The sequence below is a fragment of the Taudactylus pleione genome, unplaced genomic scaffold (genome assembly GCF_031769625.1).
Source record: "Taudactylus pleione unplaced genomic scaffold, aTauple2 ptg001023l, whole genome shotgun sequence".
Taxonomy (NCBI): Eukaryota; Metazoa; Chordata; class Amphibia; order Anura; family Myobatrachidae; genus Taudactylus; species Taudactylus pleione.
Window position 1 is genome coordinate 274,113 of NW_028285424.1, and position 17,669 is coordinate 291,781.

General features: G+C 46.6%; 1 protein-coding gene across 1 annotated transcript in view; it reads left to right on the forward strand.

Annotated features, from left to right (window-relative positions):
- The first annotated feature begins 16,346 nt into the window (after positions 1–16,346).
- Positions 16,347–17,669, forward strand: part of PDE2A (phosphodiesterase 2A) — a 794,043-nt gene continuing 792,720 nt past the window's right edge. The window contains exon 1 of the mRNA XM_088461174.1: positions 16,347–16,404. Within this exon, the coding sequence (XP_088317300.1) occupies positions 16,376–16,404 (29 nt within the window). The 5' untranslated portion in view covers positions 16,347–16,375. The remainder of the gene's footprint in view (positions 16,405–17,669) is intronic.

The following is a 17,669-nucleotide window of genomic DNA, read 5'->3' on the forward strand; positions in this document are numbered from 1 at the left end:
GCCAATCAGCTCCCAACTGTCATCTGTATGAAAAATTACAGTTGGAAGCTGATTGGCTGGAGCACCATTTACTAGAGATGTGCGTGTTCGGTTTTATTCGGTTCTTTTTTCGCCAAATTATCGCAAGTTCGGATTAGTTCGGATTTCTCTTATTGGCTATCCAAAACGCGTGACAGCTAGATAGCAAATAAGATGCCATTTTTGAGATCCGAACATTTCCGAGTAAATCTGAGTAAAACCGAACCGCACATCTCTACCATTTCCCATACGCAACGAGTTTAAAACTTCCTGTGTATGATAAAACTCATTGATAAATGGGCCCCTTATTCTAGAAGATACAGATGTGTCCTCATACAGCAATCCTTTTTATATGGCGCATGACATATGGCGTAACTTAGACGCTCTGCCAAGAGAAGCAATTCGAGGGGCTTTCGTACTTATTTCTAAATGTAGTGTCAAATTCGTATTTTCGGCCTGATCCGATCGTGGCTGGGATTACGCACGCAGGTCTGCTGCGAAAATATCTTAATGAATGCAATCGCAAAGCCATTGCACAGCCAGCATAGAGCCTCCCACTGACGCTATCTCACATCCGTAATACCTCTCAGTCCTGCGTATAAATCAGAAACATCGAGTAACATCAGCCCCCCGCGCACACTTACAAAGGTCAGACCTTACTCAGAAATTGCTAACCTTGTCGCACGCAGTGAGTACACAAGCTGCGTATAACATCGCAGTGGCTAATTTATGCACGTCCATGCAATGGCCGTTCAAACGGACTGGCACGCCTGCGTTTCCCCGTCACCACCCCCAAACGCTGATGTCCCTTCTCTCGGTCTGCGATGGCTTTGTGTCTGCGTAAGTTACCGCAGTACGATCGCAATGGTAACTTCCGCACGTGCACTGCAGTGCATACGCGGTACGCACCATCGGCCGATCTGAGTACGCTGTTGCAGTTGTGATCTGTGATGAATCAGGCCCTTTAGCCGTAAAGTCACTTCTTGTGTCCTAAGCATTTAGGATTAGTATTATTGTCGGAAAGGAATTAGTATAACGTTGCAGACTATCACGACGATGCGCCGCGCAGCTCATTGGGGTTTTTTTTGCTGCAGGATGAGATATTTACTTGAGCTTCGCGGAGTAGATTCGGCATATGTTATATATAATAAAATAAAGACAAGTGACACATGTAAGGTCCCAATGTCAATGTCATGACTTAAATAATACACTAATGAAAAGTAAAGAAGAAAATAAGAATAAAAATTTTAAATGGATGACTTGGTTGGCGTTAAAGCAGTAATGCGCAGGACTTTGCAGCGACGTTGTTGCTTTCACAAGCATGCGCAGTAATTACCAGTCACAAACGCTAGCAACAAAGGGTGGTGTATGGCGTTTGCATTTCGGCGCTACCCAAAAGCGGCCAGTAGGTAGGCAGGAGCCTATAACGCTCGCGCTGCCACAGCCCCGCACATCCATGTCCACAGTGCTGTATACACTGACATCCATGGCCATAGTGCTGTATACACTGACATCCATTGCCACAGTGCTGTATACACTGACATCCATAGCCACAGTGCTGTATACACTGACATTCATAGCCACATTGCTGTACACACTGACATCCATGGCCACAGTGCCGTATACACTGACATCCATGGCCACAGTGCCGTATACACTGACATCCATGGCCACAGTGCCGTATACACTGACATCCATGGCCACAGTGCCGTATACACTGACATCCATGGCCACAGTGCCGTATACACTGACATCCATGGCCACAGTGCCGTATACACTGACATCCATGGCCACAGTGCCGTATACACTGACATCCATGGCCACAGTGCCGTATACACTGACATCCATGGCCACAGTGCCGTATACACTGACATCCATGGCCACAGTGCCGTATACACTGACATCCATGGCCACAGTGCCGTATACACTGACATCCATGGCCACAGTGCCGTATACACTGACATCCATGGCCACAGTGCCGTATACACTGACATCCATGGCCACAGTGCCGTATACACTGACATCCATGGCCACAGTGCCGTATACACTGACATCCATGGCCACATTGCCGTATACACTGACATCCATGGCCACATTGCCGTATACACTGACATCCATGGCCACAGTGCCGTATACACTGACATCCATGGCCACAGTGCCGTATACACTGACATCCATGGCCACAGTGCCGTATACACTGACATCCATGGCCACAGTGCCGTATACACTGACATCCATGGCCACAGTGCCGTATACACTGACATCCATGGCCACAGTGCCGTATACACTGACATCCATGGCCACAGTGCCGTATACACTGACATCCATGGCCACAGTGCCGTATATACACTGACATCCATGGCCACAGTGCCGTATACACTGACATCCATGGCCACAGTGCCGTATACACTGACATCCATGGCCACAGTGCTGTATACACTGACATCCATAGCCACAGTGCTGTATACACTGACATCCATGGCCACAGTGCTGTATACACTGTAGATCTGGCAAATGCTCTGTGCTAAATATGGGAAAAAGAAACCATTTATGTTACAATCTTATAGCGACATTGGCTAATTATAACGGAGCTGTATAATTGAATTAATAGCTCTGACTGATCTGGTGCTTGTGGGTGCATTTAGCTCACAGCGTCCCTGTTCTGTTTATTTGTGTAGTAATGCGGTTATCTGGGTTTTATTACATTACTACACATGGAGCAATGTACACAGCTGCCTGTGAGCCATTTTATTAAATATAATAAGGAGGCAACAGCTACTTATTACGCTCCAACATCGTCTTATCCTCTATCCGGCTCAGACTGGTAACGTTTCACTAGGAAACTCCGCTCCCAGCATTTCTATCACAGCCCAGGTCAGCGTGCTCCCTGCAAGGACTATTACTGAGGTCATAATAACCTACCCAACATAACACGCTGAGCCGACTGCTGGGCAATAAATACCCCCAGCACCAATGTCACTCATACCAATGATGCCCCCTGGCAAGCTGCATGGCTGGCACTCTAGGTATACAAGTATATATGAGCAGTTACAGTATGGGAACCTGATATACTTCAAGGGCTTCTTTATAAAGGGAAAAGGGGACTCGCTCCTTAAACCAAGAAAGAGGAACCTATAAGATTTGTTGGTACCTTTAATATCCATTGGAAAAATATTAATAACATTCTTCAGAAGCATTGGCCAATACTTAAGACGGACCAAGATCTCAACAGAATTTTACCTGACAAGGGGCCTGATTCAGAGCCGGACGCAATTAGCGCTCGCTCGTCCTGAAAATAGGGGTGGCTATTCAAATGAACCGTTCGCTGTTTGCGGTCTGTTCACGCCTCTAGGTCTGAACGAGCGAACAAAACTTGCGGTCGTTTTTTGGGAAACTACGCCCCCTGGCCGCTCGCCTCCTACGTCATGTCCGCTATTTATTAGATTAATCGAGTACATCGGACAGCGTATGAACTGCTCGCTATTCTTGTGGTTGGTTTTTGCTACCGCAATCTTGCGAGCAGTTCTGACTAAAAAAAACCCCAGTGACGTTGTCAATGACGCTGCTGTATTAATTATGCACACCCATAAAATGCCCGTTTTGACCTTTAAGCACGCCTGCGATCGGATCTCCACTCCCCGTTTTCAAGCACCTTCCCCCGTTACCACCCACATACGCCTCCTCCTGTCACTCAAATTATCAGGCATTAGCTATTTTGCGAGCACACGATTTTCGGCCGCACTGACTGGTTCGCGCGAATGCGTATTACGATCCGTACGCATGCGCAGTTGGGCAAACATCACTCGGAGCGAACGAGCGGCCGCTTGCGTCCGGCTCTGAATCAGGCCCTAGGTTCAAACAAGTTGGAGGAGATCTCGTAATATTACAGATCATCTGGTTCATAGTCACTTCTCCACAATATCGCACAAAAGTCGCAGCAAAAAGGGATCTTATTGCTGTGGTTGTCGTACGGCGTGCAGATATATGGCTCCAAAAGAGTGGTTCTATGATAAATACAACTATAAGTGGTTTATTTCCTCCTACATAACATGTACTACTGTGGGCACGGTATATTGTATGGAATGCCCATGCCATATGATTTATATTGGCAAAACATCAAGACCTTTGAAGGTCAGATTATTAGAACATGTGGGCAATATTCGTAATGCCAATGAAGATCAAGTGAGGATTAGAACCTTGACGTCAGTAACGAGGCATTTTCCGAAATTTCATAACAGCGATCCCACAGGCTTGCAAGTTTACAGTATGAGACACATAACACTTGGTATTAGAGGTGGAGATCTGGGGCCTGATTCAGAGCCGCTCGCTATTTGCGGTCGTTCGTTCAAAAACAAGGGGGTGGCTATTCAAATGATCCGTTCGCAAATTGCAGTCTGTTCACGCCTCTAAGTCTGAACGAGCGAGCAAAACATACGAATGTAAATTTGCAAAATACGCCCCCTGGCCACTCGCACCATACATCATGTCCGCTATTTATTAGATTAATCGAGTACATCGTACAGCGTATGAACTGCTCGCTATTCTTGTGGTTGGTTTTTTCAACCACAATTTTGCGAGCAGTTCTGAGTTAAAAATAACCCAGTGACGTGGTCCATGACGCTGCTGGATTAATTATGCACACCCATAAAACGCCCGTTTTGACCTTTAAGCACGCCTGCGATCGCATTTCCACTCCCCGTTTTCAAGCACCTTCCCCCGTTACCACCCACATACTCACTCAAATTATCAGGCATTCGCTATTTTGCGAGCACATGAATTTCGGCCGCACTGACTGGTTCGCGCATGCGTATAACGATCCGTACGCATGCGCAGTTGGGCAAACATCGCTCGGAGCGAACGAGCTGCCGCTTACGAGCGGCTCTGAATCAGGCCCTATAGTCACTTATTTTTCACACCATTATCATCTTCACTCATTTGTATGTATTTTCACTATAGTTATATACCTCTTTTCCTTCTTGTTTTCAGATATGATAAGAGGGCATTCACATATTTCTCACATTACTATTATCATCACTTATTTTTATTTCGGACATCACAGTCACTTTTTAGGTAGGTACTTCATGACACACTTTTAATATATTTATTTATGTATATTCACATTTTTAATTGATGGAAAACTTTGGCAATTAATTTTATTTACAGATATGAATTAATTAATTAGGTAAGTTCTTTTTGTAAGGTCATTATTATATTTGGATTATGAATTTTTGAATGATATTCTGATGGGGATATGGATTGAAGGTACTGAATAGTTCCATCATATACGTATAGTATTTTCACTTGCTTCCTCTATGTATCCATATTCGATACATATTGGACCTAAGATGTCCATGTAGTTCAATATGTCCCTTTTACCATGATATATATTTCTTAGGATTTTGTATATCATGTCTTACATTCTGATCGATATTTGCAGGGTATATGTAATCGATAGTCTGATAATCTGATTTATATAATCTCTGTTAGATAAACGATCTCTTTTTTTGTGACTGGTATACACAAAGGATATACAGATATACCCTTTCATCCATAGGATGAAATTCCGATCACGTGATCGGCATCAAAAGGATGAGATTCACTATATAATATCATTTTTGAATATTGTAGCAAAACTGTACCCCAATGATCGGGGACATATTATGACATATCTTTATTATGATCTTGGATACTGTGTCCCACTTTCTTGATTGATATTTGCAGATTATATACGATCGTTAGTCCCCGCTATAATAACATCATTCACTTACCATTTGTTCAGATAAACAACTTATTATAGTTATATGACTACATAATAACTAGATATATATCTTCGTATTCATTTGTAAGATGACTAATTTACTATACGTTTGAGGCGTTTAGATGTTTATACAATAGATAAACAGACACACCCCCTCATCCATTGGATGAAATTCCGATCACATGATCGGCATTAAGGGGATGGGATTCACTACGGAACACCACATTTGAATACTGCTGTTAATCATTTCCTATTGGTTGGAAACTACATGTGACTCAGGATACCAATTTGATTGGAGGTTCATCTTGGAATAAATAGCCGGTCGAGCTGAACAATCGGGTTCAGCCTTGAAAAAGCTGCTTACAGTGAAACGCGTGCGTCGGCGTTACTGGCAGCTCCATGTTGTTTGTTTGTCTGTTGTGTGCTAAAATCATAGGGCCTGATTCAGACCCACTCGCGAGCGGCTGTCCGCTCGCAAGTGGGTCGATGGTGTGCACTGCGCATGCGCACGACGGAGCTCCGTCGTGCGCATGCGCGAGACGCGACGAGCGAAGGACTTTCCTTCGCTCGTTGTGTCTGATCAAAGGGGGCGTGCTGTCGATGGTGTGCCTCCCAGACGGGGGCGTTCCCAAGGGAACGCCTACCGTCAGAAGCCGGCCCCACTGACATCACTAGTGATGTCAGTGGGAGTGATTTTGGCTCTGATAGAGCCAAAATCACTCCTGGCCTTGCGGTTGAGAAACTCAACCGCAGGCTCCGGCTCGCAGTGGCGATGGTCGCGATGGTCAAGACCATCGCGACCATCAACCTGCACGCTCGTATAGGCTGTGGGTGGTGACCCACAGCTATACGAGCGTCCAGGAGGACGCTCCATAATTATGGAGGTGGGCCCTGATTCAGAGCGAGCGCTCTGGTCAGAGCGTCCGGCTCTGAATCAGGGCCATAATTCTATCATAATAATATGTGATGCTATACAGCGGCGTACACGGTGTCAATTATCATTGAGTACGTTAAACTGCTCCGGGATGTTAATAGACAAATAGTCTATTAATATATATTTGATATCAATTATTACCCAATTAGTTCTATGTATGGCAGAACTGACAAAGTAACGCTAATATAGTGGAGAGTGCAGTGTGCCCTTATACAGGGTTTAATTACACGTACAGCATGAATTATGTTACAATTTAACAAACTGATACGTGTTAGAGAGTTGCAAAACAATCCACTATCTTCTCCTAAGCTACGGCAGCACACCAATGGGTATCAATTTATTGAGAATTAATGTAGATCTTACACCAATATGTGACATCTAGTGCTGTGAATGTCTTTGATTTAAATGTAATATAATTAATAGCAGTAAACTACTAACATCATTGTGGACTGGATTATAACCAGCCTATAATAAAAGTTAACAAGACAGTATATAAATCTGTCGATGTCTTTCATTTGGGTGTAACACAATCAGTAACAGCAGCAAATTGCTGGTACTTGGGAAACAACCACTTTATTACAACAATATAGGTATTACTCCAATTGAAGGATTATGATAATCGTATAACAAGAGATACCTTTTTGATGTGAGGTATAACACCCTGAGGTATTCGCACCAGCCAAGAGGTGTAATGCAATAACGCTACGATAAATCTGAAGTGATGCACAGATAACAGTAATATAATCCATCTCTGTGGCACACTTATTATAGAGGATGTCATATTTACCAGATAAGTTTAATAATACCAGGGCTATGATCTGATAATATCACGATAATAATCCGAGGTTAAGGAGAAATTATTCTGCCGCATATGTATTATAGCATCCATAATGGAGAGGAATGAACTAATACTAGTGATTTACTGTATCTAAGGATTCCTCCCAACACAATATATGTTTCGATATTAGTAGATACTGCACAACAACACATCAGTGGATCTGCCTTTCTTTTATTTAAATGTGTGTTTTGTTTTGATATCAATCTTTAAACTTTATATTTCACTGTATATTTTCCCTTATTGGGGATATTCATTTTAGGTAATAACCATTAAAAGTTTCATTTTATCTTGTTATTTACTTGTGCGCCCATTATCATCAACTCCTTTTTTCTTTCTCAAGAAATACTTCAAGGGCCACAAGAGCCCACTTGTGCCTAAATGCCCCCACATGCCCTCAGACCCCCCCACTTGTGCTCCAATATTATAGGAATCAGAACCGGGAGCTCTCAGCTTGCTTCTGGGACTCAGGTGACCCCTGTGAGCGCCTGCCGCCTGCTGGTATACCATGTACAGGGATAGCAACTGTTATCCAGAATGCCGGGAACGGTACCCGGATATGTTTTCTCCATATATTGAAACATCATGCCTAAAATATACTATAATACATTTATTAACCCATCTCTTTTCCTACAACTTCTCTGCCCTGCACTTGCTCATTACATGGGTTTAGCAGTGCTCCTCATAGTGATCATGTTGCCAGGGGCGCCGAGAGAGGGGGGAGCGGGTACAATTACCCGGGCCCAGGCTTGCTGGAGGGGCTCGACGGGGGCCCGGGTCCGGCACCCCTCCCTCCCCTCTTACATCACGGCAGCACAGCACACCTTGCTGTGTGCTGGGCTTCACTGGGAGACTGCTCGCGGCTGCTGAGAAGCACAGCAGTCTCCGATCAAGCTGATCGCGTCCCCACTGGCTATCTAAGGGGGCGTGGCCATGCCTCTCGCGATTAGGACATGCCCCCATTTTTACCAGGGCCCACCGCGGCTCTTTATGGACAAGGAGCGCTCTGCGCTGCCCCCATACAGCTGACAGTCACTAGGAACCACCACTGTTCTGTCAGGAGGCCTGACCTCTAACATGCGCTACTGTGCAACGTGGCTCATCCGCACGTCTTTCTACCTGACGTCCATGTTAGACGGACATGCCCGGAGACTCTGCCCAGCGTTTCTGCCATACAAGGCCACACAGATGCCTCAGACACCATGACCCACCTCCGCTTGTCTATTACAGCACCACACACCACTAAGGTGTACGCTCCGATTCCACCTGGCGCACTACAATGCCCAGCATACCCTATCGCTTCAGGCTGCTTAGTCCCCGTGTCCACAGCTACCTGTATTTTTGTCCGGTTAATAAACCTAAAAACTGATTAAACTGTGTCACGTGTGGATTAACCGCCACCAGCGCTTTTACTGCGCCCTTCACCCATCCAGCACACGCCATCAGTACTCCCAAGGCTCAGAGTACTGCTAATAGGGTACAGATCCCATGTCCTGACCCTGGTCTCTCTGCTGATGTCTGTGTAGTCATCTGACGGCAGCAAATGTTATTCCCTTTCTGGTTTTCAAAACATTCTGGGTATTACTATTATTATTATTATCCTTTATTTATATGGCGCCACAAGGGTTCTGCAGCACCTCACAAAGTACATAAACAAATGAGCAAATACAAAACCAGAGACTTACAATACAATGCAGGACAAGGACATAGTTTTGGGTCCGGTGCTGGTTTTAATTATAGGGGGACCCCTACAAATTTTTTCCCCCATAATTAAAACCAGAACTGGCCTTACAGCCTGGTGCTGGTACCTAAATTACGGTGGAACCCTACTCGTTTTGTTCCCATAATTTTAGGTACCAGGACAGGCTGACAAGTCCGGGGCTGATTGTGGCTTTTGGGTGGGGACCCTACGTAATATTTTTTTCTTTAAACCATTACATTAGGTATACAGGCAGTAACATACACAAATCACACTGATCTGTGTATGTTTCTGGCAAACTCGCAGCTCAGGAGGTGGTCTATTTGAAACTTCAATTGTTTGCTACAATCTCACCTGAGATTGTAAACTTGAATCTTATTAAATTCATGAGTTGCATCTTTTTCATGAAAAGTACTTCCTAGTTTGGCCGATGATGAGTTTTTTCGAGTTTGCTATCTCACACGGGTTTTAACAGTGAAAAGAGAAAACTCTCTTCCAAACTCACTACAGTTTGTCTTTAGTAAATTTGCGAATAGAAAAACATGCCTAAACTCACGTGAGATTGCAATCTCACCCAAACTCGACTCTTAGTAAATTTATCCCCTAGACTCTACAGGGAGTCAGGGAGATTGCTACTATTTCAGGGAGTCTCCCTGACAATGAGAGTCGGCAAGTATGGATCAGAGATGTAAATGGGAGAGGAATGGGTGAGGGCTTTGTAAGTGAGTGTGAGAACCTTGAATTGAGTTCTGAAAGGGAAGGGGAGCCAGTGGAGGGCTTGTAGGAGAGGGGAGGCAGACATAGAATGTTTGGAGAGGAAGATGAGCCGAGCAGCAGCACTGAGGACAGACTGGAGTGGAGAGAGATGGGAGTCATGGAGGCCAGATAGGAGGAGGTTACAGTAGTCCAATTGAGAGATGACCAGCGAGTGGATGAGGATCTTAGTAGCATCCAAGGTAAGAAAGGGTCTGATCCTGGAAATATTTTTGAGATGAAAGCGGCAGGACTGTGAGAGGTTCTGAATGTGGGGTATGAAGGAGAGGGAGGAGTCCAGGATAACTCCAAGACAGCGCACTTTGGGGCTAGAGGAGATAGTTGTGCTGTCAACTGATAAAGAAATAGTGGGAAGTATGGTTATGTTGAAGGGTGGAAAGATGATCAGCTCTGTCTTAGACATATTAAGTGTAAGAAATCGCTGGGACATCCAGGAAGAGACAGCAGAGAGACAGTTGGAGATACGAGTGAGGAGAGAGGGGGAGAGGTCAGGGGAGGAAAGGTAGATCTGAGTATCATCAGCATAGAGATGATAATAGAGGTCAAAGGAGCTGATGAGTTCACCTAGAGAGGATGTACAGAGGGAGAATAGGAGAGGTCCAAGAACAGAACCTTGGGGAACACCTAGTGGAAATGGGGGAGGGGAAGAGGAGATATAAGAGAAGACAGAGAAGGATCAGTCAGAGAGGTAGGTGGACAGCCAGGAGAGGGCACTGTCACGTAGACCAAGGGAGTGCAGGATTTGCAGCAGGAGAGGGTGGACCACAGTATCAAAAGCAGCAGCGAGGTCAACAGGGCCGTAGAGAGCTGCAGCGGGCTCAGGTACAGAGGGGGCGTGGCCTAATCATGGGAGGCGTGGTCACGCCCCCTCGAGCAAAAAAAACAACAGTTCTGCAGCGCGCCGGACAGGGGGGCGCTGTAAGCCCCTCAGCCCGGCGCAAAGCCAGGGGGGCACGATCAATGTGATCGCTCCCCCCCCCCACAGGCAAAAGAGACTGCTGTGGCTGCTGCTCAGCCACGAGCAGCCTCCCAATGCAACTCCGCACACGCTGTGTGCTGGGCTGCTGAGAGAGAGAGAAGGGAGGTGGGAGGAAGCCCGGGCCGCCCCTGGAGGTCAAGGAGAATGAGCAGAGTAGTGGCATTTGGATTTGGCAGCAAGGAGGTCGTTGCTGACTTTTGTGAGGGCAGTTTCAGTGGAACGGAGAGGACGGAAGCCAGACTGAAAAGTATCAAGGAGGGAATCGGAGGAAAGAAATGTGGCGACGATGTTGTAAACAATACACTCAAGGAGTTTGGAGGCAAAAGGGAGGAGAGAGATGGGATGGTAGTTGGAGAGAGCGTTATGGAACATACACACGGTCAGATTTGTCAGATGAACGATTTAAACGATTTTACCAAAGTTTTGAACGATTTTTGACTGCATTAAAATGAATGGAATCGTCCAAGTCTGACTGCAAACCCATCAGATGTCAGATATCGTTATCTGAGAAACGGGAACGCGCATCGTTCATCGTCCATCGTTCAGGCATGTCAGACTGAACGATTTTTAAATCATTATCGCTCAGATGTGAAGGAAAAATCTGACCGTGTGTATGCACCATTAGGATCAAGAGTAGGTTTTTTAAGAATGGGGGAGACAAGTGCATGTTTGAATGCAGAAGGGACAGTGCCAGATGATAGGGTGAGATTAAGGAGGTGAGCAAGATAGGAGCAGGCGAAAGGAGAGAGGTAGTGGCGGGGGTGGGAGGGGATAGGGTCAAAGGGGGAGAGGTGGAAGGGGGAAGGACCGGATGAGGGCCATGACTTCCACTCCTGAAACAGGGGTAAGAGATTTCCACCAGTAATCCAATGAAAGTACACATGCAGAACCAGTCTGTGTTGGAATATGTGTGTACTATTGGCAGCAGTATGGGAGAGTAGTGATGTTAGAGTCTGTGTTTGTTGTGGACTCGGGGTGGTAACAGCAGAAAACACCGTAACAGGTTTAAACTGAAAAGTAGGTTGTTTAATGTGAATGTTGGTGGACATAAACAATAAGATAAACTAAAGTCCAGTAATAACATACTAATAACTGTAGCAGGAGGAAACTGTAGTGAGTGAAAATAAACAAATGTCCAGCACGGTGACAGAGATGAATAAGGTGAATCCAGATAGGCTGTAAAGTTGAAATGGAAATCCGGGTATGCAGAGTAATGGCTGAGAGGGATATCCGGAAATGCTGTGATGATGGCTGAAAGGAGAATCCGGAAATGCTGTGATGATGGCTGAAGGGAAAATCCTGTAATGCTGTGATGATGGCTGAAAGGAGAATCAGGTAATGCTGTGATGATGGCTGAAAGGAGAATCCGGTAATGCTGTGATGATGGCTGTACAGGAATATGTTAACTGTGGAGACAGGTTCAGGCAGGAGTGGGTCTGGTGGAAGGTGCAGGGCGATCTCCAGCAGGGTGCAAGGCAGAGCTGTGCAAGGTGCAGGGAGCCAAAGGCAGACAAGGAGCTAGGGCAAGCACCGGAGCACAGGTCTCAGTTTCAGGAGCGCAGGAACTCTCTCACAGCTGACGCTGTGAAACACATTGCACTGGCAACTACAGGGCCCTCCAAACACCCTTAAGCACCCAGCAACAGAACATGATAGGCCAGAGAGAGCAGTTGACCGACAAACGACTGGCCTGCTATGTCACATGGCCAAAGACAACATGGTATGGTGGCGCCCAGACAGCCATGACTCAGAGACGCCACTAATCTTACCCCTGTCAGGACGGCCCAATGCTGTACACGCAATGCAAATCTCCACACGCCAGCTCCCCCTCCAGCGCCCTCAACGGTAAGGATCGCAAACCTCCACACCGCGAAACCTGGGTCCTGACAAGTTGTACACATCAGTAGATGCCCTGAGCCAGTGAACAGCCCAGTACTGAGCCAGTGGGGCGGTTTATGCAGCAGTAATCTGATTAGTACAGCTGTACTCACTGTTATATATATATACAGACTTTCAGCACAGAGTGCTGCGCGCGTATACAGGTCACCAGCCGGGGACTGTTGTGGGTAGCGGTGCTGGATGTAAGCGGTACCAGCAGTTGTAGCAGGAAGGAACATGTGGTAATTACAGGGTCTCTCTGGAGCTACTGTAAGTGGGACACGCATGCGCAGAAGCAACCCTCCCAACATGACCCATTCCAGGAGGGACGACACCTGGAGTGCTGTCACCTGTGTTGAACTAGTTAATTGATAAGAAAGGTGCTTCACCAAAGGTGATGGCAATCATACATTAGGAGGGAATTCCAGGAGCAGAGCATTAATAATGTTTATTTATCTACATACTGTAATGAGACATCTCCTGTCATGTGGTGGCTTAAGGCCTCCCAATTGATTGCAGCAATTGTGCAACTTGCAGTCGATTGTGTATAAAAATCTTTTCCTTTTTCAATCGATTGCAGAATTGCCACAATCGATTGAAAAAGGGAAAGATTTTTATACACAATCGATTGTGGCAATTCTGCAATCGATTGAAAAAGGGAAAGATTTTTATACACAATCGATTGCAAATTGCACAATTGCTGCTATCAATTGCTGATGTATGGGGGCCTTTATACGTTTCGCTCTGAAATACAAATCTCTTCATTAGCGCCAACATTCACGGACAAAGGCCCTGATTCAGAGCCGGACGCTCTGACAGAGCGCTCGCTCTGCATCAGGGCTGTCCTTCCTGATTTTAGAGCGGCCTCCTGGCCGCTCGCATAGCTGTGGATGACCACCCACAGCTATAGCGAGCAGCCAAAAAGATGGTTGCGATGGTCAAGACCATCGCGACCATCGGGCTTGCGACGAGACCCTTGTGGTAGGGTCTCGTCTGCCGCAAGCCCTGGAGTGCTTTTGGCTCTATCAGAGCCAAAAGCACTCCCACTGACATCACTAGTGATGTCAGTGGGGCCGGCCCCAGACGGTAGGTGTTCCCATGGGAATGCCTCCGTCTGGCCAGCCACGCCCCCGGCACGCCCACCAAAGGGGGCGTGCTGTCACTCACCATCGACAGCATGCCCCCTTTGTAGCCAGACCCATAGCGACGGCTTGCCCGTCGCTATCCGGGTCTCGCGCATGCGTACGACGGAGCCGTCGCATGCGTACGACGTCGTGCGCATGCGCACTGGCCCAACTTCGACCCGCTTGCGATCGCTCAGCGCTCGCGAGCGGGTCTGAATCAGGCCGAAGTCCCAAATTAGCTACTGACAGCAGATTTAACAAAACAGCACAAAAAGGTAAAAGGTTGTGACATACCTCCTGGTCATCAAGGGGTTAACAGCCGCCTCCGCCGAACTCTCAAGAGTGAGGAGCCCCCGTCTGCACCTATCAGAGAAATTTGCCTTTTTATTGACGAATGTCCTATGAAGTAAAGGAGTTATGAGGATTATCAGGTGGTCTCCTCCTCTATCTCTGTTGTGTGAGAAGAGCAGAGGGATAATGGCTGATGAGTGAGGAGTTATGTAGAGTCACAAAGAGACTTCTGAACAGCTGCGTCTTGGAACTCACCCACACAGGGCGGGAGCCCCACCTCTCCTGAGCCCCTTACAAAGCACACAACAGCCGCCTTATGTAATGAGCACAGAATGGCGTCTATACCCCTCGTCCTCTATAGGAACGCACTCATCGCACCTGTCACGCTTTGTAGAACCCTTTGAAAGGCAGAGAGTGACGGGGAGCTGAGCCCGCAATTAGCAGCAGGAGATAAAAGCCCTTAATGAAATGTGACACTTGAGATGATAACAGCATGAAATGACGGAATTAATCAATGCAGCGCGGGGCGTACAGTCACCTGAGAAACGCTCTCCTGACAGCGGTAAATTGGTGATTTATTTGGCTTTCTGAAAGTCTTGTGTCAGAGCAGATTAGTGTTATTGACAGCACTTCCCGAAATCAAAACTTTCCACACGAGTCTTTCAGAAGTTTCCAACAGCATTTACGCAAATCTGATCAGAAAGACAAGCATGAGGGATACAAGACTAACACTGTAGGGAAGGAGCTGTGGGCCTGATTCAGAGCCGCTCGCTCTGAATCAGGGCCGGGCTTTTTTTTTTTTGGAGCAGCCTCCCACAGCTATAGCGAGCGGCCATGATGATGGTCAAGATCATTGCGACCATCGGGCTTGCGACGAGACCCTTGTGGTAGGGTCTCGTTCATCGCAAGCCCCAGAGAGCTTTCGGCTCTAACAGCAAACGGCCAAACGGAGGCGTTCTCATGGGAACGCCTCCATTTGGGCAGCCGCCCCCCCGACCCGCCCACCAAACGGAGCGAGCTGTCACTCAACATCGACAGCTCGCCCCCTTTGGTGTGAGACCCAGAGCGACTGAGTGCCCGTCGCTAGCCGGGTCTCGCGCATGTGCACGACGGAGCCGACTCCGTTGTGCGCATGCGCTGTGGGCCACCATCGACCCGGTTGCGAGCGCTCAGCGCTTGCGACCGGGTCTGAATCAGGCCCTGTGTGCGGAAGTGTGAACGTAATTACAGTAATGTCACCTATAAGCCACAGGCCAGACCTCACCCTGAGTACTGGCTACCATTCTGATCCTCAACTAAGCTCAAACAGCAGACATTTGGCCTGGTTCAGCAAGGATCATAATTGCAAAGCTGAACGCAGGCTATAGATATATGATGTATGCACGCAGGCTATAGATATGATGGATGGACGCAGGCTATAGATATATGATGTATGCACGCAGGCTATAGATATGATGTATGCACGCAGGCTATAGATATGATGTATGTACGCAGGCTATAGATATATGATGTATGCACGCAGGCTATAGATATATGATGTATGCACGCAGGCTATAGATATGATGTATGCACACAAGCTATAGATATGATGTATGCACGCAGACTATAGATATGATGTATGCACACAAGCTATAGATATGACGTATGCAGGCTGGCTATAGATATGATGTATGCACGCAGGCTATAGATATATGATTTCCCTCCAGCACACTGCAGATAAATCAAAAATACTTGAATCCTACATGATAATAGAAATTCAGAGGTATTGGTTTACATACATTTGCAAATCTATGAATAAGCGCTGGGCCATCGTCAAGGCTCCTCTATACCAGTGTCCCTAAAATTAAGGGGTTCACGTCCGAGAAGCAAGGCACCCCAAAAAATTCCAGCCAAGGACCACCCCCAGGGCATCATCTGCAGTGTGCTGGAGGGAAATGTTCTTTTTTCTGTGTTCAGTGTAAACCCCGCCCTTTACAAGCACCTGTAGTATATTAAGCTGATTGAGCAATTACCATATTTTTTGCTTGTAGTTTGGAGGCATGAAAGGAGTCAGCATTAGGAGGAGGTGTTGATGCTTATAGTGCCATGTGGAGGTTTTTTGGGGTACCTCCAAGGTAAGTTAGCTCTCAGCTCATACATGTACTGTTATCATGCAGTACATCAATTTGTTATTATATGACCCAGAGTGGGTGCTACTATTATGTAGCAATAATTATTTTGGGGTGAGCGTTTGGGAGTGGGGCCCCCGGGATTGTTCTGGCTGGACCTTGCTCATGGCATCACCACTTAATTCACATAGAATATTTTTTCACTTTTCTATGCGTTTGTGTATTATTTATGTCATTTTAATTCTTTTACATCTCATTAACACTTATTGATTTATCTTTACACATCTATCCTTTAACACTTCACTATCACCTTTTTTCCCCTTTTCGTGTGATGCCCTGGGGGTGGTCCTTGGCTGGAATTTTTTGGGGTGCCTTGCTTCTCGGACGTGAACCCCTTAATTTTAGGGACGCTGGTATAGAGGAGCCTTGACGATGGCCCAGCGCTTATTCATATATTTGCAAATGTATGTAAACCAATACCACTGAATTTCTATTATCATGTAGGATTCAAGTATTTTTGATTTAGCTGCAGTGTGCTGGAGGGAAATTTTCTTTTTTCTGTGTTCAGTGTAAACCCCGCCGTTTACAAGCACCTGTAGTATATTAAGCTGATTGAGCAACTACCATATTTTTTGCTTATAGATATATGACGTATGCACGCAGGCTATAGATATGACGTATGCACGCAGGCTATAGATATGACGTATGCAGGCAGGCTATAGATATGATGTATGGACGCAGGCTATAAATATGATGTATACATGCAGGCTATAGATATGATGTATGCACGCAGACAGCTTTGCAATTCCGATCCTTGCAGATATGGTAATGCACAGGAGTCATCACACCTCCCACTGCATTGCGTATATGAGCTGCGTTTCCCAACGCAGCATCGGAAACTCTGCGGACCATCGGCAGGCTGCGTGACCCATGGGATCCCACGGCCGGCCGGCGCAGATTAGAGTTGAGGCCAGAAATCTCCATCAGCCGATGGAGATCCTGGCCTCTTCCCTCCCCCGTAACGGCGGCTACACGCCTCAGTTTCAGGAAACAGGCTATCGCCGCCCCCTCCACGCCCACAAACGCCAGCAGACTGTCAATCACTGACAGTGTGCTGGCAGTCTGCGCGCGGGTCCGCAGTCCCGCCCTGCACATGCGCAGAATGAGTCATGCTCATTCTGCGCACATCGGGAATCTGCGTGCACTGCTGTATTAGGTCCTATGTCCAGCCGATAGGGGGATATTTATAAAGCCCCTTTCTTATAAAATTG